The sequence below is a fragment of the Orcinus orca genome, chromosome 3, assembly GCF_937001465.1.
Source record: "Orcinus orca chromosome 3, mOrcOrc1.1, whole genome shotgun sequence".
NCBI lineage: Eukaryota > Metazoa > Chordata > Mammalia > Artiodactyla > Delphinidae > Orcinus > Orcinus orca.
Window position 1 is genome coordinate 616,289 of NC_064561.1, and position 24,144 is coordinate 640,432.

The 24,144-nt window shown below is 63.2% G+C and overlaps 1 protein-coding gene across 3 annotated transcripts in view; it reads right to left on the reverse strand.

The window, feature by feature from the left end:
- SBNO2 (strawberry notch homolog 2) overlaps positions 1 to 24,144 on the reverse strand; it is a 45,280-nt gene that overhangs the window by 10,990 nt on the left and 10,146 nt on the right. For all 3 annotated transcript variants that reach the window (XM_049708440.1, XM_049708441.1, XM_049708442.1), the window contains exons 2-11: positions 20,243 to 20,434; positions 15,724 to 15,797; positions 15,021 to 15,129; positions 3,111 to 3,272; positions 1,856 to 1,939; positions 1,468 to 1,564; positions 986 to 1,140; positions 746 to 879; positions 575 to 665; positions 333 to 476 (exon numbers count right to left, since the gene is read on the reverse strand). In XM_049708440.1, the coding sequence (XP_049564397.1) occupies positions 333 to 476; positions 575 to 665; positions 746 to 879; positions 986 to 1,140; positions 1,468 to 1,564; positions 1,856 to 1,939; positions 3,111 to 3,272; positions 15,021 to 15,129; positions 15,724 to 15,797; positions 20,243 to 20,395 (1,203 nt within the window). In that variant the 5' untranslated portion in view covers positions 20,396 to 20,434. The remainder of the gene's footprint in view (positions 1 to 332; positions 477 to 574; positions 666 to 745; positions 880 to 985; positions 1,141 to 1,467; positions 1,565 to 1,855; positions 1,940 to 3,110; positions 3,273 to 15,020; positions 15,130 to 15,723; positions 15,798 to 20,242; positions 20,435 to 24,144) is intronic.

Consider the following 24,144-nt stretch of genomic DNA (forward strand, 5'->3'; position numbering starts at 1 on the left):
CTTGGGGGCCGGACAAGGACGGGGGAGGAAGTGCTCTGCGCCCCCAGACCTCCGGCCCCGCCGCCCGCGGTGTCGCAGCAAACACCACCCCGACCCTGTGGTTACGGGTCTGGCCAGCTGGAGCCAGGAGGCTGAGCCAGACGGCCAAGGGCGGGTAACAGCTGTCCCTGAGGGCGAGCCTGCGCCACCAGGCCCTCCCTTCCGGGAATTCCTCCCGCGCTTCCGCACCCTCCCGCACCGGCCAGGACCAAGGCCTCCCGGCCCCCTGCACTCGGCTCCGCCCCTCCCGGCCCCCTGCGCTCGGCCCCGCCCCCGCATCACGGCCAGGATACCACGCCATCGAAGGCCTCCCCACACCACTCCAGGATCTGCCGGATGCGCGTGCGGTGCTGCCCGCCTGCCTGGCTCTCCCCGATCAGGGCGGAGTAGGTGGCAAAGAGGACGCCCTCTGAGGTAGTGTTGTCGCCGTACTTGATCTGGGGAGAGGGCCAGGCATCGGTGCGCGCCGGGGCATAGCCACGCCCGCGCTCCGGGACCCCCACCCCTACCAGGCGAGGGGCTGCAGGCCACCCACCTTGCTCAGCGCGTGCACCGCGATGCCAGGGGCGGCGATGTCCCGAAGGTCGCGCTCCGCATCGTACTTGAGATCATTGGAGACGCTGAACCTGCGGGTGCGGGCCAGTAGGCTTCAGGAACCCCCTGCCCACCTGCCGGCCCACCCCATGCCCAGGGAGGGACAGCTCACCACAAGGCCTTCTTTCTGCCCCGCAGGTAGTTCTCCAGGATGATGCCGGCCACCGTGCGGCCCTTGCCCACGCCCGCGCCATCGCCGATAAGGAAGCCCGCGCGCTGCCCACCGGGGAGCAGGACCTCGTGTTGCTGCGGGAGAGGGGGAGGAGACGGGGGTCAGCGTGCGGCAGGGTCAGGGTGGGCACTGAGACCCCCCCACGCCGGACGCAGACCTGCCTGGAGACCCTGGGATCACCTGGCAGGCGTAGGTGATGGCCTCTAGCTGCAAGGCGGAAAGGGCTCCGCTGTCGGAGGAGGCCAGGGCGAGGGTGTAGGTGATGTCCGGCGGCGGAACGCTGGACAGAGTGCTGGTCTCCACCACGCGGTCTGGGTGCTGCTTCCCAAGCTTGGCTAGAGGGGCATGGGGTGGGAGGGGGAGGTAGGTCAGGGGCGTGGTCTGGACAGGGTTGGGGGTGTGGCCCATCGATGCAGAGCAGGAAGGCGGCTGACCTCTCCACTGCCCCCTCCGCCTATGTGCCGAGTGAGGAGCACAACCCCGATTACAGAACCGCCCCTCCGGAGCCCGCCCACAGCTCCCACACCTGCCTTGGCAGTTTAAGGGGCCCTGGGACCTTCAGGGACCCCGGGGATGGGCGCTCCTGGCCGGAGGACGCAGACCCCGTGAGGCTGTGCAGCCCGGTGGTCGCTGCTGGGGGTCTTTTCCCACAGCACACTCACACTTGGATGGCACGTAGTCGGCGTAGGTCTCCGCGTGGCCCAGCTCCTCTGCCTCATCCTCCTCAGCTTCGTCGTCCTCCTCGGGGTGACTCTGAGACTGAGGGCAAGGTGCTGTCATGCTGGGGACAGTACTGTCCCCTGCACCACGCCAGCCTCCCTGCCCGGATCAGGAGCCTGGTCCACCAGCCAGCCCAGTGACTTGGGGCAATAGGGAGAGGTCCCCCCTCCTAGCATGGTGCCTCCCTGGGACCTCAGTTTCCCCATCTGTATAATGGTCAGACCATGCTTCTAAGCCGGCCCAGGGCCCGCATACAGCAGATGCCTGAGTGAGTGGCCCTCCCTGGTCCCCAGGAGGGATGGGCAGGGGTAGGGAAGGGGCCTGGCTCACCTGGTAGCTGACGAGAAGTGGGGTGCTGGAGAGAGAGGACACAGGGTCCTCAAGGCCTGTAAATGGCCCGCTGGGCAGGAACAGCTGGAGGGGAGAGGCAGGGAGAGTAGGCATGAGACTGCAGGCCACAGGTGGGGAGGAAGTGCCTCTATGGGCCCCCCGGCCTCCAGGGGGGCTCGCCTTGTGGTCCTCAAGCCCCTCAGCTGGCCACCAGCCTCCTTCCTGTTGCCCGCCCACCTAGATTTGATAGATACATAAGTACTTGGGATACATAAAGTACTAGATAAATAGGTACTAGGAATGCGACGTACAACACGATAAATAGAATTTACACTGCTGTATGTTATATATGAAAGTTCTTAAAGTAAACCCTAGGGGTTCTCGGCACAAAGAAAAAATACGGTTTTTACTTCTTTAATTTTTTTTTTTTTTTTTTTTTTTTGGGCACACTGTGTGGCTTGTGGGATCTTAGTTCCCTGACCAGGGACTGAATTCATGCCCTCAGCAGTGAAAGTGCCGAGTCCTAACCACTGGACCGCCAGGGAATTCCCTCTATTTTTTTAATTCTGTATCTATATGAGACTATGGATGTTCACTGACTTGTCATCATTTCATGATGTATGCAAGTCAAATCACCATTCTGTATGTACACTTTAAACTTACTGCTGTCTGTCAATCACATCTCAATAAAACTGAAAGGAAAAAAAACACAAAGTTTTTTTGAAATGAAAATAAAATGGAAATGAGGCACAGGGAGGTCTGAAACCTACTCTCAATTCCCTCTCCCTTTTTTTTTTTGAATTAACGAAAACAAACAAACAGCTGCAGACGCAGGTTCCTGGAAGGCTGACTCAGGTTCCCGCAGGCAGGGCTGGCCGCAGCAGCAGTGGGTGTGGCGTTTCAGCTGCCCGCCTGGGCCTCAGGTTCCTGGGAGGCTGGGAACCGGTAGGAGGGCCCTGGCGAGGCGAGGACGGGCCTGGGTCGCCTGCTGCACCTACTCTGGGCACTTCGTATCCCCCTGCCAGCCCCAGACTGGGCCCAGACGCTTCCCGAGGGCCCGGGGGTTTCATGGGCACTGAACCCGTCAGGGCATCTAGGCATATGCCCACCAGTGTCCACTAGTGTATGCCGGGCTCCCCGGAGCCCCTCTTCCCCCTGGGGAGCCCCTGCATCTTCTGGCCTACATGGGAGACATGAGCACCCTCGAGCCACACCCTCCTCCGTGTCTGTTCGGCCGAGGATGGGGCACACTGACCTTGTCGTGGGTGGAGGGGCCAGTGCTCACGTCCCAGATGGTGGGCACCTGGCTGAGGCTGTCGGCGGGCAGGAAGTCAGGTGTGTCTGCGATGTCTGAGAGGGAGTCCACGGACGAGGAGAAGATGGAGGCATTGGAGAGGTCATCGAGGTACGAGGAGTCCTGCAAGACAGGCCGGGTGAGGGCAGCTGTGAGGCCCAGCCACACGGTGGATGCTGCTCTGCCACAGAAAGGGGTGACGTACTGACACTCGCTACAGCGTGGATGGACCCTGAGAACACGACGCCCCGTGACAGAAGCCAGACACAGAAGGACACACGGTGTGTGATTCCACTGATGGGAAACGTCCAGAACAGGCAGATCCAAAGGGACAGAGAGGGGGTTCCTGGTTGTCAGGGACTGGGGAGGGTGTGGGGTGACTGCTGATGGGGACGGGGCTTCTCTTTGGGGCCATGAGAATGTTCTGGAACTAAACAGAGGTGATGGTTGCCCGACTCTGTGAATGCACTGGAAACACTGAATTATGCAATTCAAATGGGTCAGTTTTACAATATGTGAACTGTATCAATAAAGCTGTTTGAAAAGAAAAAAGGAAAAAGGCAAGTGGAGGTGAGAGAAACCAGATCCCACAGGCGCTGCGCTGGACTCTACTCAGAGGACACCGGGAGAAGGTGACGGACACCCCGTGCCTGCCCTGGCCCATCCCCATGGAGGAGGTGACACCGGTGTAGGGATGCCAGGACGCACGGACCGCCACAGCTTCAGGAGACATCTGCTGCTGTGGAGGCTGCAGTTTCTAAACCTAAATTTAAAGGGAATCGGGGGACTTCCCTGGTGGTCCAGTGGTAAACAATCCGCCTTCCAATGCAGGGGACGGGGATTCGATCCCTGGGTGGGGAACTGAGCCCGCACGCCACAACTACTGAGCTTGTGCACCTTAACTAGAGAGCCCGCATGCCGCAAACTACAGAGCCCACGCGCCCTGGAGCCCGCACACCACAACTAGAGAGAGAAAACCAGCACATCACAACTAGAGAGAAGCCTGCGTGCCGCAACGAAGACCCAACGCAGCCAAAATAAATAAATAAAAATAAATAAACAAAGGGAATCAGGTGCAGCGCAGGGGGGTCCCATACCGGCCCCCCTCCCTCCCAGCCCTGGTCACAGGCATGGAGCTCCTGAGTGTGCCTGGCCTGTGCTGGACGTGGGGACATGCAGAGACAGCCCCTTGGGGCTTCTGGACCAGGGTCCCCTGCGGTGCCCCGCTGGGTCACGGTGCCCACACCGCCTGCCACCTGGGGAGGGCAGTGCAGCACAGCTCCCCATGCCCAGAGCTGGGGAAGGTGCAGGCCCCCCACCTCCCTCAGCCCCTCCAGGCTCAGATGCGGGGCAGCCCTCAGCCGAGCCCAGCAGGGAGGGAACCCCCCACCCCCGCCTGCCTGCCATGGGTGGAGCCAGGTGGGCTGTGGCCTCAGCGTGCCCATCAACGGGAGCGTTTCCCAAGCAGGGCAGGGGCCAAGGAGGAGGGAGAGCGGCCCTCTGGGAGCCCCCAGCCCCGTGTACTGTTCACACATCTCGGCCCATCAGGGCTGTTGGAAGGCCGCGGCCGGGCGGGCTGGGACAGAGGGTGTGGTGTCCCACTAAACAGTGAGAGAAGGCCAGGAGGGTGGGCAGGGCTGACCAGTGGGGGTCTCGGGGCCCCAGGGGCTCAGATCAGTGGACTCTGGGGAGGAAGGGTGGGCCTGGGCCTAGGGTCCACCCGATGTGACCAGCTCGGGCCTGGAGGCCACAGCTGAGCTGGCTTCTGGGGGTGGAGGGCAGGTCTCCGCAGTCCCAGGTCACCGAGAACAGGCCCCTGATCTCAGCCAGTTCCCAGTCCTGCCCCACGGCCCCTCAAGGGCCGTGTTTCTGGGGCTCCCCTCCGACTGATCTGCATGGGAATCAGCCCCCCACACCCTGGGGTGCAGGGACCTCCAGGCAACACTGTCCAGCTTCCCCAGGACCCCGTGCTCAGATGCTGGTGCGTGCACAGCCCCCAACAGGCAGGCTTGAGAGCACTGTGCGAAAAGGACAGCGGGCCTGGCAGGAAGGGGTGGGGCCCGCTCAGCTGGTATAAGGCTGGGGGCCCCCTGTGGACGCCTCCCACTGCCCGGGGTGCCCTGGCTCCGGCGGTTTGCAAGGAGGGCTGGTCCCACGGAAGGGGGGCAGACCCCAACCTCCCCCCACCGCCTGCAGCTGCAGGACCTGGCGACTGGGCAAGTCCAGGCGAGGAGATGGGGGCGTGGCAGACAGTGCCTAGCAGGACCAGCTCAGCAGCCTGGGAAGAAGCAGGAGGGGGATGCCAACCCCAGAGCAGGGAACAGGTGCTCCATGATGCTCCTTGGGGCACGCTGCACCCCCATGCGAGAGCCTGGCGACTCAACAGGCCAGAGCATCCATCTCGGGGGACACTGAGGCGGCGGCAGTGGGTCTGGCTCTGCTGCCCCTGAGGCCTGCTCCCTACCACACCCCCGGTCAGCTGGGATCAGAGGTGGCACATCCCGAGTCTGGTGGACAATGCCAGGGAAGGGTGGGCTGCAGAACCTGGCCGCCCGGACCCCATGAAGTGACATGGGGTAGTGACCCCCAGAGACTCCGAAGGCTGGCTGGGGTGGGGTCCGCGTACAGTCGGGGAAAGCTGTCTTTGCTAAAGTCCCTCTGGGACCAGCGTGGCCCTCCCAGCGAGCGCCGCCGAGCCTGGTCAGGGTGACGATGACCCTGGAGCCCTGAGAGGTGGGCCTGCTTCCCAAAGGTGAAACAGTCACTGGGCAGTCGGCAGGGAGCCAGGCGGGACCTCAGGGGCCAGCCCCGAAGATGGCAGAGGCAGGGGCTGAAAGGGGCACTCGGGGGCCACCCTGTGTGAGGGCTGAGCACGGAGACCCTTCCCAGGAGGACAGCGTGCAGGTGAAGAAGCCCCCCGTGGAGGAGCCAGGAGGTCAGGTCAAGTTCAGCAGCAGAGACCCCTGGGGTGATGGTTGGGAAGGGCACCTCCCCTCTGAGTTCTCCCCCGGGGAACCCATGGCCCCAGTGCAACCATGAGAAAACACCAGACAAACCCAAACTGGGGACGTCCTTCAGGAGTCCCAGGCCGGGCTCCCCACGACTGCCCAGGGCCCCAGCCCACCCCAGGAGAGCGGGCGACACCGGCACAGCCTGGGGGTCCTGGTGCCACAGTGTTACTGGGGCAGAGGCGACGTGGGGAAGCGTGGACTCTGGGGCCCTGAGGACGACGTATGAACACGGGCCCATCAGCTGGGACGTGGGCGGCGCCAAGGGGCTGGTCGTGGGCACACAGGGTCCCTCTGAACTGATTCACAGTCTCTCTGTAAATCTAAACCTGCTCTAAAAAATATAATTTATTAAGAAAGTGGGTGCTCTCTCCCCAGTCTGTGGACACCGTCTCCACCAGATGCCCTGATGGGCAGCTGGCATTGTCTGGGGGCCCCTGGATCCTTGGGGGCAAAGGGAGGTGGGCCTCACTTGGGTCCCCAGGGAGTGGGGGTGGGGCTCCCGAGGTCCCTCCCCCTCCCCGCCGTGGAGGGCGGGTGGCTGGATGGAAGTGAGAGTGGACCCCCCTGGTGGGCTGCCTGCCAGTGTTGGGACCTGACTCCCAGCAGCCACAGGAGACCTCCAAGATGACCCAAACCCAGAATCACCTTCCCTGGGTCCCCAGGGCCCAGTCAGGGCAGGGCCGCAGCTCCCAGGCCCTCACCAGAGCCCCCAACCCGGCAGCCTGTGTCCACCCGTCCCCGGGCTCACCTCCCGACCTGCGTCCCCACCTGGAACTCCTCCGGGATCCCAGGCCCCCCTGCCCCCGCTCTTCCCACTGCAGGCCCCAATGCGGGGGAGCTGGCTGGTTACCCCGACAGTTCTGGGGGGCCAGGAGGGCACAGGGTTGCCCACTGTGCTTACTGCCTCTCAGCATGTCGGGGACCCTGGACCAGCGAGGAGCTGCCCATGCAGTGACCCCCCCCCACCTCATCTCTGCCACCGCCCAGCAGGCTGGGACAGGATGGCCCCCAGACTGGACCCGGCTCTGGGTCTGCTCAGCACCCCCTCCCAGCCAGGAAAGTGACCCCAGAAACATTCTTCGGACACAGGTCCTCTCACTGGTCCTGGGCAGGGGCCCTGAGGAGGGACAGCGGGACAGAGAGACGGAGGGATGGGGACCGATCCTACCTGTCCAATCAGAGCCCGTCTCAAACCATGCCCCACAGAGCCACTGCCACCATCCCAGGACACGGAGCGCCCACAAGACTCCAGGTGGGACGGCTTCAGCCCCCTGCAGCCCCCTGCCCTCCCTGGCTGCCCCCACATTCCACGTGGCTCTGCTCAGAAAACTCCAGCAGGGTCATCCTCGCTGCCAAAAACAGACAGACGGAGCAGGCTGGGGGAGCCCTCCCCCCCGCCCCCAGCCCGGCTGTTCGGGGCGGTTCCCATGGGCCCTCCCAGCCCGGCCCCCCTCGCAAGGCAGGAGCCCAGGGTTACCTTGCCGAGGGCTGCAAACTGAAGCCAGAAGCGCAGCTGGGACATGGTGGCCGCCGGGTCCCGAGAAAGCGGTGGGAGCAGCTGCCTCATGACCACGGGCGGCTCAGCCCGCCGGCCCTCAGCCCTCAGCCCGCCCGGCCGCATTTGCATGTTGGTTTAGTCACCGCCTGCGCCTACTTCCCCTAAGGCCGGCTGACTTTCAGGAAATGATGCCTGCCTGGTAAGTCAGGACGATTACTGGCAAAGCGCGGAGAATTACTGAACGGGGCGGAATCTACCACAGATGGCTGTCAACAACGCCCGCGGGCTGCCACTGGCTCGCCCCCTGCCTGCCCCGGGCGCTCTCCTGGCCCCGGCCTCAGTTTCCCCCAGACCACTGTCCCCCCAGAGCATGTGCCCAGCTGGGCCTGGCAGGGACCACGGCTGTCCCTGGGATGCCCACAGCAGTGACTCGAGGTTCAGAGGCCCCTGCATCGCAGGGAGGAAACCTAGGCTGGCTGCCCCTTCCGTGCCCCCCACGCCCTCCTGGGTCTGCCCTCAGCTCCTCAGCCTGGACCTTCACTGTCCCAGAGCCCGCCTCCAGTGCCTCACAGGGCCCGCCCCAGGGCCTTTGCCTGTGCTGTGGCCACACCTGGAGGGCTGTCCCCATGGGGCCCCAGGCCCCGCCCTGCTCTTCCTCCTCCAGCCTTGGCAAGCGGCCTGGCTGTGCCCAAAACGCTGCTCTTCCCTGTTGCGTCAGCCCCTGCAACCCGCAGCCCAGAACAGAGGGCAGGACGCAGACAGGGCCAGTGGCGGGGGGCACAAAGCCCTGAGGCCTGGTGCCCGTCCTGCTTGTTTCTTTCCATCACCCCCATTCCAGGACGGTTCTGTGCGGATCCGCGGCCGAGAGGAGCAAGCGGGCCCATGGGCCTCCCTGCGGTTGCCCAGCACCCCAGAGCTCTGACTGGGGAGGGTCCCTGGGGTCAGGGAGACCTCGGCCCAATGCTGCAGCCCTCACCTGTCTCCAGCCCACAGCCGGCGGAGGAAGTGGGGGGAACATGGCCAGCGGCCACTGCCGCAGGTGAGGAATGTATACAAATGGCAACAAGGGGAGGAAGGACACTCAAACTGTCAGGCAACGGGGAAACGCAACCCGAAACCAGCGGGACACACTTAACACCCGCCCGGACGGCTGGACCCACAAAGCCAGCAGGGACCAGTGTGGGGAGGAGCTGGAGAAATCAGAGCCCCTACACGGCCGGTGGGGGCGTGAAACGGGGCAGCATCCTCGGAAAACAGTCATAGTCACCCCATGACCCTGATTCCACTGCCAGGTGCCCACCAGAGGCAATGGAGACGCACGTCCACAGCAGCCAAAGGTGGATACAACCTAAGTGTCCACCAGCGGATAACGGATAAACACCACATGGTCCCTCCACACACAGGAGCATCACTCGGCCACGTAAAGGGGTGAAGCCTGGACACTCACTACAACATGGATGGACCCTGAGAACACGATGCTCAGTGAGAGAAGCCAGACACAGGATACACAGTGTGTGATTCCACTGATGGGAAACGTCCAGGACAGGCAGATCCACAGACACAGAGAGTGGGTTCCTGGTTGTCAGGGGCTGGGAAGGAGGTGAGGGAGTGACTGCTGATGGGGATGGGGCTTCCTTTTGGGGTGATGGAACGTTCTGGAATTACATAAAGGTGGTGGTTGTAAAACTCTGTGAATACACATTAGAAGGATGAATTTTAAGATGTGTGATTTTGTCTCAATTTTAAAAAGAATTACTAGGAAACGGGCATGAAAAGAAAACCCACAAAGGACAAGCACAAACTTTTTGTGATTGGGTTTCAGCAGCAGGAAACTGGTCAGGTTGCCAGCAGTTTCTAAACTCGGACTCTCTGCCCCCTGTATCTCATCACCAGATGGCTGGTCGGCCCTGTCTGGCCAGCGCGTCCGATCCGTGGGGCTGCCCGGCCAACAGGACGCTCGCTGGTCCCTAGGCTGCCCCCGGGCTGGCCACAGAGGGGTGGGCGCGGCCCATGTCGGGACCTCCTTTGGAAATGGGGTCACTGCAGATGTAGTCGGCTAAGATGTGGTCGCACTGGAGCAGGGCGGGCCCTAAGCCGACGGCCGGTGCCCTTACAAGAGGGAGGTCTGGACACAGACAGAGAGGAGAAGACCACGTGGAGACAGAGGAAGAGGTGGGGTGACACAGCCACAAGCCCAGGATGCCTGGGGCCCCAGGAGCTGTGAGAAGCATGATGGACCCTCCCCTGGAGCCTGCGGAGGGAGTGCGGGCCCCAGGGCGGGGGACCTTGGCCGTGGCCCCGTGTGACCCAGGGGCTTCCCATGGGAAGCGGCCCCCCATCGCGCCCTGCCAGCGCCAGAAATCGCCAGGAGCCTGCTGGCGGGGTAGGCCAAGCCTCTGACCCTGTGGAAATCTGTTTGCGGAGCAGAGGATGTCGCCGACCCCTCTCCGTGTGGGGAGCTGCCCAGAGTTTGCAAAGCACTTTTCTGAGCTGTGACCTCATCCTGCTTCCCAGAAGCCTGGGCTGGCAGACAGAAAGTGTCCTTATCGGGTGGACGCGGGGCCCACCTGAGATGCCTGGAGGGACCCTCAGGGCGCACGCCTGCCCTGCCAACTGCGACTGTGCGAGGGGGTCTCAGCCCACCAGAAAGAGCCCTCCCCCTCCCCGGGGCCCGGCTGAGACGTGAGGGTCCAGGGGGCCTTGGGAGGAGGGGTCAGGGCAGCACCTGATCCCGGGGGCTGCAGCGGGGCTCGGCACTGGGGGGCAGTGAAGGAGGGCGGGGCAGCCACCCCTGCAGCCAGGACCCCAGAGAAACCAGGGTGGGGAGAACCCAGGGGAAGGCCTGGAGGGGCAGAGGCAGCAAGAGCTGGAGGCACAAGGCCTCGGGGGGCATTTGGAAGGCTGGGCACCCCCCCAACCCCGACTCCAACAAGGCCCCAAACAGCCCTCCTAGCGAGAGTCAGCCACACCTGGAGCACACGCTCACACTGAAGTCTACACGCACGTCCACACCAGCATGATTTACGGCAGCCGAGAGGTGGAAACGACCCAAATGTCCATCGATGGACAAACACATACACACACGTGTCCCCCAACACACGGGGACGTCCCTCAGCCACGTAAAGGGGTGAAGCCCTGACACTCGCTACCACGTGGACGGACCCTGAGAACACGATGCTCAGTGAGAGAAGCCAGACACAGAAGCACACACGGTGTGCGATTCCACTGACGGGAAACGTCCAGAACAGGCAGATCCACAGACACAGAGAGGGGACTCGTGGTGTCGGGATGGGGGAGGGGGAAGGGTGACTGCTAAGGGGGATGGGGTTTCTTTTGGGGGATGGAAGGTTCTGGACTTTGGACAAAGGTGATGTCTGCACAACACTGTGAATGCACAAAAGCTGCTGAACCGTATGAAATGCAAGTCACATTCCAATTAAGAAATAAAAGCCACACGTCCACACCCCCCAACACGTACCATACCCTGCAGTGGGAGACCCCAGGTGGGGCCCCTCAAGGTGTAAGGGGTATAAGGGCCTGAGCAACTCTGTGTCAACCTGAGGGCGGGAAGGACAGTGCACAGTGGGGGGACCCAGAGGAAGCTGCCTCACCAGGGGTCAAGGTCAACCCATCAGCAACGAAACGCATCGACAAGGCCTTGAAGACAACGTGCCGTGTTTGTGGGCCTCCTGCCAGGGACGCAGACCCCCTCCCAGTGTGGGGCACCCTACAGACACCTGGCCGGTTCTTTCGGCGCCTCAGCACACCCATGGGTGTACATGGGTGTGGTCACCAGTGTTGCACCAGGGCTAATTTCTGCCCTGTGACGCTGGCCTCAGCTACGTAAGATGCTACGTATAATGTGTAGGCAAGAGCGTCAGAGCTGAAATTTTCAGGTAATCCCTGGGGGCACTTCCCCTCCCACACTTGCAACCCAGGGCCCTGGCTCTGGGGGCTCAATGGGTGCCAGGTCTGATGGCCAGGACTGTCCAGTGAAGCAGAGCTGCCCCAGAGCAGGGACCGGACTGGCTTCCCGCTTTCCCCAGGGCAGAGTCCCTCTGGCTAGAGGGACCCCACACAGAGGCCAGCTCGACCCTCACCAAAGGTCCTGGCCTGGGCTGGCTCGTGTGCAGCCCCCAGGGAACTGCTCCCGGCCCAAAACGGAAGTCGGGGAGAAGCTTTCTCCTGCTAGGCAGCAAGAGTCACACAACCCATCTCCTTTCTCTTTTTGCTTTGGCTGCTAGGAAACTCAGGGCTCAAGTTTAGTAACCAGGAGGTGTGTTAAGGCCTGTGGGCTTCTATTCACTTCCTGCCCCCAGCCCAGGTCTGGATTCCCCATTCCAACTCCTTCTAATGTACAAACAGGAGTGAACGCTTCAACGGTGTGCCATGGGCCTCATGAAGGCTTCACATGGTGAAGCGGCTTAAAACAACACACGTTTATTACTTTATGGTTCTGGAGGTCAGAAGTCTGAGATGGGTTGTCAGAGTCGGTTCCTACCAGAGGCTCCAGGGCAGCAGCGGTTCCCACCTTTTCCAGCTTCTAGAGGCGCCGCATCCCTGGCTCGCGGCCCCTCCTGCATCCTGACAGCCAGCAGCGCAGCATCTCCCATCTCTCTCTGCCTCTGACCCTCCCGCCTCCCTCTCATAAAGACCTTATGGACTTCTGTGGTGGCGCAGTGGTTAAGTATCCACCTGCCAATGCAGGGGACACGGGTTCAAGCCCTGGTCCGGGAAGATCCCACATGCTGCGGAGCAACTAAGCCTGTGCACCACAGCTACTGAGCCTGAACTCTAGAGCCCATGAGCCACAACTACTGAGCCCACATGCCACAACTACTGAAGCCCGCACACCTAGAGCCCGTGCTCTGCAAAAAGAGAAGCCACCGCAATGAGAAGCCTGCGCACCGCAACGAAGAGTAGCCCCCACTTGCCGCAGCTAGAGAAAGCCTACGCGCAGCAACGAAGACCCAACGCAGCCAAACGTACATTAATTAATTGAAAAAAATATATATATATTTTTAAAAAAAAGACCCTGTGATGACACTGGGCCCCCCAGGGAATCCAGGGTCACCCCCATCTCAGGGGCCTTAATTTAATCCCACCTGCAAAGTCACCTCTGCCCCATGAGGCAACAGATCCACAGGTCCCGGGACCAGGACAGGGACGTCTTTGGGGCTGTCCCTGTGCCGGCCCCCGTGCGACGTCACTCAGTCTGAACCAGGAGCAGAGGTGGCTGTGGTGGACCCACCGGGCCAGGGCTGAGCTGGGAAGGGCCTTGAATGCCAGGCTCGCTCTGGACTCCATCCTGGCTTGGCCCACAGGCCCAGGGTCCCGGGGGAGGTGGAGGAGGCTGACCACAGGGCCTCAGACCCTCAGCCTGGCTGAACTGTGGTCTCACATCTGTCTGACCCCATGGTTGGCAGTGAGGTGAGATTGTGTTTGAAGAAGGTTTCACTGCTCTAAAGGGAGATCTGGGTCCAAGTCGCCCCCAGCAAGGGCAGCTGGAGAGAGGGTGGGCTGCGGCCGCTCTCAGCGAGCATCTGTCAGGTGGATGAGCAACCTCCAACACGGGGCGCGCTTCCCCACCTGCAGCAAGGAGCGGACGCGGCGCCCCGGGGGCTGCTGGGCTCGGAAGCCGCGTGGATCCCTCGCAGAGCTGGGGCAGCAGCGGGAGCGGGCGAGTGGGGGGCGGAGCGAGGCCAGGAGGGTGGCCGCAGGGGCCGGGACACCCCCAAAGGCTTCATCCTCCCAGCAGGGACGCCCCAGCAGGGGACTAAGTCTGGACGCGGAGCGGTGCCCAGGACACGGTGGACAGGAGGCCCGTCAGCCGCCAGCCCGCAGATGAGCCAGAGACATGGGGCCGTAGTGGGTGGGGAGAAGGTCCTGGGCCGTCGGCCGGGCGCCCTGGATGCTGAACCCACTGGCCCTTCCTCTCCTGGAGGCCAAGGGTCTCCTCACGGGCTGGCGGCGGGCAGAGGAAACCACGTATAGCCTCTGTAAAGGCAGGGAGGCTGCGTCCACGGGCCTCCTGTTCCTGCCCCACGGCCCTCGCCCTCACCCTGGGGTACTTGGGGCTCCCAAGGGGCAGGCTCTGCTCCCGTCGCCACGAGGCCCAGCCGTGTTGTTTCCTGGGTGGCCACAGAGGGTCACTGACAGGGCAGCTCAGGGCAGACGTCCAGGGTACGGTGTGGCAGGGCTGTGCCCCCCAGGCTCCGGGGTCCCCCACCTCCCCAGCGCCTGAGCTCCACCTCCCCGGCCACGTGCCTGCCCCCGACCCCGGCCCCCGCAGCTGTATCTCCACAGGGACCCCAGAGGGTTTAGGGCCACCCTAACTGGGAGGACCTCAGCTCCGTCTACCTAATCACACCCGCAAACACCTGACTGCCAAGTAGGGTCTTGTCCTGAGGTCTCGGGAGGACCTGGATTTGGGGGGATGCTGTCACCGCAGCACACACCCTTCGGTCTGGTTCTCTGCCCGGCCCTGCTGCTGCCCCAGTGAGTGTGGGCCAGTCTGAACGGCCCTGGCCTTGGTCCAAGTGAGTCCAGCAGGTCTGCACCGGCCCGTGTGTGCCGTGGCCTCCCTCGGCCTGTCACCTGGTGGGGCCCATGAGCCCCCACTTTACAGAAGGAAACTGAGGCTCAGGGGAGCTGAGCACCTGACACCCCACTCCCTGGCGGGCCCACGTGGATGCTTCCCTAACTGAGCGCCGAGGCAGCCCAGACCCAGAGGCCAGCACGGAAGCTGCCAACGGTTTCAGCTTCCCAAGGGAAACTCGGCGCCACCTGGCCCCTGTTGGGGTCACCCCACGACACTGCTGGGCTCCTTCCCGCAAACCCCCTCTGAGGCTCTCAGGTTCGACAGCTGCCGTGCGGGACAGAGGTGTGGGACCCACTTGTGAACCCCGTGGACAAGGCTACAAGGCAGGGTCCGCCTGACTCCCTGGGGGCTGAGCTGCCTGGCGTCCCCCAAAAGATCGAGGTCAGACGTCCTCCCTTCCTCCAACTCGAGGGGCTCACGTTCGTCAAGCGGCTACCGTTTCGGGGACATAAATGCTCACTATGCTGTTTCGACCTGATGGGGCGTCACTCCGGCCTGGGGGGGCGCCGGGAACGTGGACCCCGCCAAGGCGCTAGGGCACCCAGATGGAGCAAGTGGGCGAGGAAATCGGACGCTCGAGATGTGGCCCCATAACCCGCAGACGAGCAGAAGCGCAGCTGGGCCCCCAGCCTCGGTTTCGTGACCTCCAACCCGGCACCCCCGTCTGCTGCGGGGAAGTCACACCAGCCCGTCCCCCAAACAAGCCCAGTCCCCCAGCACTGACACCCCACGCGGGGCACAGCCCAGCCGAGGTCTCCTACCTGAGGAAAGTCGCTGCTCTTTGGCGGGAAGCTGGGGGTGGCGGCTGCAGGACCATAGCTGGTGTCCACGCAGGGCTGGCCCACAATGAAGGAGGAGTTCATGAACTGGCTGGAGGCGGAGAAGGAAGCTGAGCCAGCAGGCGTGATGGGGGTGCTGCCTGCCCACCCCAGGTGCAGGACAGGCCAGCAGGAACAACTCTGGCGCCTCAGAAACTCCGCTCAGGAGGGGCCCACGCACCCATGTCTCGGGACATGGCGCCCCAGAAGAACCTCGAGGCTCTGGCTACATGTGCTTCCGTGCCCTTTGCATGGGCCATTCCTTGGCCTGGTACCCGGCGTGCTCTCTTGGCAAACTCCTACTTACCCTTCAAAACCCAGCTTGCTGATGCCCTCCATGGGGAAGCTGTCCTCCCAGCTCCTTTCACCCCTGAAGTTTCTCACCACCACCTGGTGTGCCCCCCACAGTATAGCCCTTCCTGGCCCCCTCGTCCCCACTACCTCTGCCCTCTTCCCTGGAGAGTTCTCGCTAGACAGACCACAGCAGGTCAGTCTCAGCTCTCCCCATGTGGCCAGGGCCGGGCCCACAGCCCCCGTGACTGAGAGCTCTAGTTTTCTTTAGCCCATGACTGCCGGATGAGGAGGCATAGCGAAGCGCCTGCGAGGGGGGATCCCCCAGCAGGACACAGTGGGGCTGGGCACTTACTGGCTCTCGCTGGAGAAGGCTGGGTATGGCGTGGGCGAGAAGCTGCTCCACCAGGGATAATGCAGCATGGCATTCTGAGACAGAGTGGCAGGCGTCAGGGGAGAGGACAGGAGGGCAGGGTCCCTGGCCCTCCTCCCCCCCCATCCCCCCCCCCCCCCCCACTGCACTGCCCTGGGGCAGGCTCCAGAGAGCACTGAGCCCGCCTGCCCAGGAGCTGCCCCGTGTGCACAGAAGAACCCACCCAGAGGGCTGTGGTGAAGAGGAAGGCTTTGGTCAGTACACAAGCAGGTCTGGGGACCAGCCGGGGAGGGGATGGCGGGCATGGCTGTGACTCTGGTCTGGCAGGGCCCCCAGAATCCCTGCAGGGCCTGGGGAGCCCAGGCTGGACGCCTGCATTCTAGAAAGTGGAGGAGGGGACCCTGTGTAAAGCAAGACAGTAAGAGTCCCTCGTGAGCCAGCACCCATAAGCAAGACGCGCAGCCTGCCAGCGGGTGGGTGGGGGAGAGGGGCAGGGGACTTCTCAGAGGGGCGGGGGCTGAGGTCAGGGTGAAGGGCTCCCACCAGCACCGTGGACGGCCCTGTCCCAGCCAGACTCTCGCAGCCCAACCACTCCAGGCAGGTCTGAAGCCCAGCCTTCTCAGAGCTCCCAGAGGCCAAGCCCGTGTGGCCCAAGAGTGAGGCACAGGCAGGGGTTCTGGAGAACCCGCTTTAGGAAACACCAAGGGGAGGGAGGATGGCTGGAAGGTGAGCCTGAGGTCAGCAGGGGCAGCATGTGCCGGGACTGGCTTGAGGGGTAGGGCTGTGGACACTCACACCCTCTGTAGAATCGGGGTGCTGTGTCCCTGCCCTAAACGGGCCGCTGGCCACGTGAAGCTCCATCAGGGAGGCCCGCTGGCTGCAGCTGCCGTGCCCGCTTGTGCCAGCCCTGGCCACACAAGGCCCACCCCTCGGGACTCACTGACCTAGTACCGGCCCAGAACCAGCCTGCGGGGCCGGGACCGCCCCTCTCTACCAAGGGGATTGCCAGCCCCACTTTCCATCACTGTGCCCCCAGCCCTGGGCTGCCCACAGGGCCCCGCCTGCTTCCCCATGGTGCAGCTCAGAGAAGAGGCATGAAGGAGATGTGGTGAGATGGTATCAACTGGTAGATGCCCCTTGGCCTCCAAACTAGAGGCCAGTCCAGGATGTAGTTTGGGTCCAGAAGGGGGCAGCCAGGGAGAAGGGGTCCAAGGGGCCCCTTGCTCACCAACCTTCTCCACCTGCACCCAGACTGGGCCTGGGGCGGTCCCTGTGGAGCTCCCAGACCAGGGGACCCCCAGGTCCTTGAGGAGTTTGAGGCCTCAAGCTGGGGAGGCCTCAGGCTGGGGAGGGTCCCTTATGACTTTGTCTACCCAGCACCCCAACCTCCTCCCCCAGCACGTTGCTCTGGCAAGGCTGCCAACCAAGGACATCCAGCCCCATCTCACAGGGGTGGTACAGCATGGCCAGCCAATCAGAGCCTTCCTCGGGATTTTACACTTGCAGCCAGAGGGGTGACTCCACCTTCAGAGGGCAGGCCTGTGGGACCAGATTGGTCCAAAGATGGGCCCTTACCCCAGCTAGCCAATCAGAGCCTGCCTGGAGACAGAGAGGCTGGCCCTCTTCTGGGAAGGAGCAGGCCCTGGGAGATTAGCCAGAAGCTTACTAGGCCATGTGCAAACTGATGAAGGAAGATGACATTCCTGCTAGGGCAGCAAGGGCGGCAGATAACATAGGGCTGCCAGACAAAAAAACAGGAATTGGAATTTCTGATAAACAAAAGATAATTTTTAGTGTAAATACTGTATGGAACACCCACATACTAAAATTTTATTTGTGTTTATGTGAAACTTAAATTTCACCAGGCTCTGTATTTTTATTTGCTAAATCTGGCCACCTTAGGGACACTGACAGTCCTGGGGGCATGTTCCTGCCAGGCAGTCCTGGGCCAGCTCCACTCCCTGCCTGCTCCACCCTGGGATCCTCCTTACAAGCTTGGTTCGGCCAGGACACATGAGAGAAGTAAGGAGCACAGTGCCAACACTGATGCCCCCAGCCTACACGGGCTGCCCGGGCTTCTGGTCACTCTTGGGCCAGGCCCAGTGTGGTCTGAGGGGCAACCCCCACATTCGGTGGCCCAAGAGGAACAGGCTCTGTGCACAGCCTGAGCCCTGGAGGGCACTGGGGAGCCTGCCCTGCTGGCTCTGACTGCCCGGAGTGGGGCTCGGAGCCAAGGTCGGGCTCCATGCGGCACCTCCCTTGTAAAAGGGAGTATCTGAGCCCCTCTGGTCCACACGGGCTGTCCAGACAGAGCTCATGTGCTGGCCCTCAGTCAGCTTCCTGGGTCAACACCACGGGACGTGGCAGGAGCCCATTCCCTGTGGAACAGCTCCATCCTCTGCAAACCCGCCCAAGCTGGGGCTCGCTCTGACCCAGGAATTCTATTCCAGAAACACACCCCCAGGGACTCATCCAGGAGGGGGAAGGAAAACGCAGTGGCGCTATTTATAGCAGCAGAAAAAACTGGAGTCACCCCAAAGGCCCAACAACAGGAAAATAATTAGGCAAATGATGGGATGCTGAGGAGAAGGAACCCTGAGGCGTTATAAGAATGACAGGCGCGGGCTTCCCTGGTGGTGCAGTGGTTGAGAGTCCACCTGCCGATGCAGGGGACGCGGGTTCGTGCCCCAGTCCGGGAAGATCCCACATGCTGTGGAGCAGCTGGGCCTGTGAGCCATGGCCGCTGAGCCTGCACGTCCAGAGCCTGTGCTCTGCAACGCAAGAGGCCACAGCAGTGAGAGGCCCGCGTACCGCAAAAAAAAAAAAAACCAAGACAAGAATGACAGGCGCGTGCTCCGAGCCTGCAGAACAGGGCGACATAGCACCCAAGGAAGGAGCACGCTTTGTGCCGCGTGTGGGATGGCACCGGGGCATCCGAGAGCCTCAGGGTGGGCGCGGGCGGCCAGAGGCTTGGAGGGAGGTGGGGGCTGAGGAGGGCAGGGGCCCCGTGGGTACAGCTGGCCTGGCACACGTGTCCCCGGGGCCCTGGTTGGAGGCTCTGGCCATCAGCCGAGGCTTGGAAGCTGCGGGTGGGTCTGCAGCTGTGACCCGTTTTTGCTCCCTCCCTGCTGACTGGCAAGGCCCGCTCAATGTGGCTTGGCACTGTGCTCTGCCCTGTTAGGGTGCCTTGTGGGCACAGCCAGGCACGGAGTGAGTCCTGGGTTCGCGCGCACCTCCCAGCCCCATCTGATGCTACACTCTGGGGTCTGGGATGCCTCATGACAGCTCTGGACCCTCAACTTGGAGCTCCACTTGGGTCCCGAGGCCCAGGGCCCGGCTTCTCCCAACCCCAAGCTGGATCCTTGCTCTCTCTCCCCACGCAGGTGTGCGCATCACTGCCGCAGCCCACGCGGCCCCCTGGTGCCCGCACCCCATCTGGTCTCCCCACCCGGCAGCTCGAGTCTCCACACAGAGAAACTCGGCTTCTTTTCTTTTCTGCAGGGAAAGAGCCCCTGTTTGGCTCTAGGCCTGACTCGCTGGAGGACTCTGGACACTTCTCTTCACGAGGCCTCTTGTACCTTTTGTGATATGAGGAGGCCTGGCCCCTAGGGTCGTTTTACCACTCGCGGTACTTTTATTGCAGTCATCAGAGCTCGGAAGCAAGCGAGATGTCCCTCAGTGGGTGGAAGCAACCATGGGACATGCGGACGATGGAAAGTTGTTTAGTGCTAAAAAGAAATGGGCTGTGAAGCCAGGAAAAGTCTCGGAGGAACCTTAAATACACATCGCTAAGCGGAAGAAGCAGATCTGAAAAGGCTACACACTGTGATTCCAACTCTGGGACATTCTGGAAAAGGCAGGTCTCTGGAGCCAGGGGAAGGATCAGCAATGCGGGGGTTGGGGGGAGGAGGGATGGACAGGTGGGGACCAGAGGGGTTTTAGGGCAGTGAAACTACGCTGTGTGACGCCGTAATGGTGGATGCGGGTCATCTTGACATCTGTCAAAACCCACAAAACATCCAACACCAAGAGTGAACCGAACGTCACCGTGGCCCTCAGGTAACGATGCTGGGTCAGCACCGGCTCCCAGGTTGGAACACAGCACACCCACGAGTGTGAGAATGTTAACAGTGGGGAAGTGGGGAGGGGAGAGGTGTACGGGAACTTGCTGTGCCATTTTCCTGTAAACCTAGAACTGCTTAAGAAATAAAGTCTCATAAAGTAAGAAGAAAGAAGTGATGAAGCAGAGCAGACGAGTGTGACCTGCCACAGTGGTCCAAGCCCTCGACGTCCCGCAGGTGAGGGCAGCCGCCTGGGCCGAGCGTCCCGAGGGCCAGCCGAGGCCTTGGCAGGAGAAATCTCACGGCTAACACGTGAGGGACTTGGGGGTGACGGGAGCCCCTGGAGGGTCCCACCTGCAAACCTGGGGGCTGGGATATGGGCTTGAGGCACCAGAGAAGCGCCGAGGGGCCGGGAGGAGACCCTGAGGGCTGGGGCTCACCTGGACGCTGGGCCCGCACAGTGGGGTCTGCAGGGGCGGCGGGCTATACAGGACGCTGCCGGCTGGTGGAGGCTCGTGCGGAGGGAACTCCCCATCCATGGTGGGCCCCACTGCCAGCATCGGGGGGCTCCACACGCCGGGCCGCAGGGGCATCTATCTGGGCTTCTTGCTCCGTGGTGGTGGCATCATGACCTGGGGAAAGACACGCATGTCCTGAGGTTGCCCTCTGATCCCGACAGGGGAGGGCGCCCTCCAGGGACAGGGTCAGCAGGCTAGGGGGTGGCGGGACCCCCAGGGGACCCCGTAGATGTCCCCCCAGCCCCTCTGACTGCCCCATCCACGCAGGGGGCAAGCTGATGCTCCCAGCACTGCAGTGCTGCCGGGGTGGCCCTCCTGCTGTCTGGCCACCCCCTCCTGGGGACCCGGGCTGGGACCTCCAGGGTGAGGGCAACCCCTTCCGGGTGGCCAGGCCCCTGAATAATGCTGGCCGGGGGCTGCTCCCTCCACCCACAAAGTGGGCCTCGAGCCCTGGGAGCCCAGCGAGCCCAGCATGAGCCGCAGGGGGGCGCACCCCTGGCTCTCTGTACCTAGCACGTCTGGCAGAGAGGAAGCCCGACCAGCCAGCAGCTCTGAGCTGGGGGGCCCACTGGGGCTGGGAAGCCCCATACCTCTGCAACCAGGTCAGGCTTGCCGAGGGTCTCCGGGTGGTTGGGGCCAAGCTGAGTGGGGAAGAGCCCCCAGACCCAGATGGGGCTAACGTCGCACAGGGTCCCCACTGAAAAGGAGGGCAGACACCCAGCCGGGAAAAGCTGCAGGGGCCAACCTAGCCCCACGCGATACCCCGATTCGCACCCGCCTGTGGCCTGGGACCCCAGGCCCCAGGCCCCATCGCCCGCCTCGGATAGCAGGAACCCCAGGCTGGCGGAGCACACCTTGGGAAGCAGCCCCAGGACGTTAATCACCCAGGGAGGCAGGAAGGGGAGGCGGCTGGCACTCCCGGCCAAGCCCAGAGTGAAGAAATCCTCGGGACTTCCAGTAATCACTGCCGCACACAGGCAGCTTGTGCAATCCCGTGGGGGCGGGGAGGGCCGCCTGCACCGGCTGGGCGGCCCGTGCGCGCCTCGCCCTGCGACCCAGAAGGAAAGGGGCCCGGGGGCCGGACCACAGCCCACAGCTGCGTCCAGCCCTTCAGGAAGGGAGCGGAGGCCGGGCCGCCCCGCTCTGCTCAGGCCTTGGGCTCCAGCTGCTGGCCGGCCGCCAGTGCCACGGCCCCCAGCCTCCTGCAGGCCAGACCCGGCGGGAGGAGGAGGAATGCGAGGCTGCTCTGGGACCCACGGTCTCGGTCAGGAGGACGGTCAAAGCCCAGCTCCGCGTCTAAGGGTCGGAGAACCTCCCACAACTCGGGGCGCCTGGGCTCCTCTGAGCTTTGGTTTGGTCATCGGGAGGATGGGCTGCTCGGGCATGAGCACAAGGCTCACCTGGCGCGCAGTGGAGCCCAGAGCCTCCGCGACCCCAAGCCACTCCAGTGACCGCTGCCTCCGCGGAGGCCCCGGGAAGCTCCTCGATTCATGGGACCCCTCAGCGGACCCACCTGGGATGGAAGGCGGGCTGGCTCGCTGTGTCCCTTGGGTCACTTGTCTGCAGCAAGTGCAGGGCATGTGTCTCTGCCTGAGACCCCCACTAACCCCACTGACACCCCTGCTGCCACAGCGTCCCTCTCTCGGCAGCCACACCCCGAGCACCACCGACCCCGTCCCACTCGCAGGCACTTCCAGGCTCTGCGGCCGCGGAGGGCGGGGCTGCTTTCTTGGGAAGCACCATCCAGAGCCCACGGCCAAAAAGCATGGGAGGGGGACCCCGGGCCGTCCCCAGGGTGCGCTGCGCCCGAGGAACACCCCCGGCTGCAGGCCAGGCTTGCGCGCCCCCATGGCCCCTGTTCTGAGTAGCAGCCTCAGCAGGCTCAGGCCCCACGCCGTCACCTGCCATCCAGGGCATCACGTTCCCCCAGCAAGAGGTCTGTCCCCGCAGCGAGGGCTCCATGACTGGGTGGGAGTTCCTGTAACGGAGCCTGTACATCCTGTCCTCTCGAAGACACGGGGCAGGGGGCATGCCTTGGGGACCCCGCCAAGCAGGGGGTTCAGACCAGGACCCGGAGGGGGGTGTGGGGAGGGGAGCGATGTGCCTGCGAGTCAAGGCGTCTGCTGGGCACCATTATCCGGGATGGGGCAGGGGGGACGTGATGGGTGGGAATGAACGTGGTGCCACCTGGGGGTCGGCAGCTCCTCACACGGTTAAACGGTCACCGTGGCAGCCAAAACGTGGACACAGCCCAAGTACCCACCAGCAGATGATGGATAAACACCACGTGGTCCCTCCACACACGGGGGCATCACGCAGCCACGCAAAGGGGTGAAGCCCTGACACTTGCTACCACGTGGACGGACCCTGAGAACGTGATGCTCAGTGAGAGAAGCCAGACACAGAAGGACCCACAGGGTGTGATTCCACTGATGGGAAACGTCCAGAACAGGCAGATCCACAGACAGAGAGCAGTTGTCAGGGGCTGGGGAGGGGTCGACACTGTGCCCACCGCCATCCCCATGCCCCCGGGGCCACCCCTATGGTGTCCCTGTCTTTCGATGCCCAGGCCCAAGGTCATCTCCCTGCCCCCACGTCCACAGTCTTGGCTTCCTGCTCCCCTGTCCCACCAGTGCTGGCACTGGGGCAGCCCCCAAACACAGTCCCCCCACCCATCCCCTCACTTTCTGACCTCTGCTAAGCAGCCCCACCAGCCCCGCCCCGGGCTCAAGACCCTGTCGCCAGCCCCAGAGCTGCAGAGGGTGACCTCACCACGTCCCTGGGGGGCTTCCAGCCGCCTAGGATTGACCCCACCAGGCGGGGCCTTGGGGCTGAAGGAGGCCGGGTCAGAGTGTATTTTTAGACGTGAGCCCCATGCCACGTGCCACGTGGGTGCCCACAAGGTGCTCTCAGGGAAGGGCCCACGCTTCACCCAGCTTTGAGTTGCAGGATTTCCTTTTGAGATCAGGTTTCGAATGAGTCATTGTAAAAGAGAAAGATCAAAGAATTGGTGGCCCAGACCAGACGACGGCGGGGTGGGGGTGGGGGGGCGGAATGTGGGAAGAGGCGAGATCTGGGACAGCCGGACCCCTAGGATGTGCCCAGCTGGCAGGTGACCACGGCCACCCCTGCCTCTTGCCTGAGCCCACTTCACCCCATCACCCTGGCCAGACCTCACCGCGGGGCCGGTGTCCCCAGGGCAGGCCGCTGGGTCTCACCCACGATGCGTGCTACTGGCTCAGCCCCCCAAGCACCCTCAAAACCGGCCGCCTGGACCCCCTGCCGGGTGGTGCCTGGCCCCGCTGGCCACTTGTTATCCGGCCCCCCAGGAACTGCGTCTCCAGGCATCAGGGACCTGCCGGCCTCCTCCAGGCCACAGGACGGCAGCCCTCTGGCCACCCCTCCACTGGGGTCTGAGCAACAGCCCTGGGATCCTGGGACGGGGGGAAGAGTTGGGGGCGCGTGGGGACAGAGGCCCTGGTGGAATCAGGAGGCCTGGCCGGGCCCCGACTGGGCTGAACGGGGTATCTGGGGGAGGGCCGGGGTGGGGAGCTCCCTCCTCGCCCTGCTGATCAGAGCCAGCCTGGGGTCAGTCCCCAGTGGGGGCGCCCGGAGAGGCTCCGTGCTGAAGTCGGAGGGATGGAGGGACAGGGATGCTCGGGCAAGGGGATGGGGCCCTGTCCTGCGGGCACCGGCCATGCTCTGAGGTCCCACCTGGGCTGGCTGGCACCACTCAGCTGTGTCAGGACCCCCAGGAGGGCACGTGCCCCTGGACAGTCACCTCCATGGACAAGCCGGAAAGGGAGGGAAGCCTCAGGGGCCTC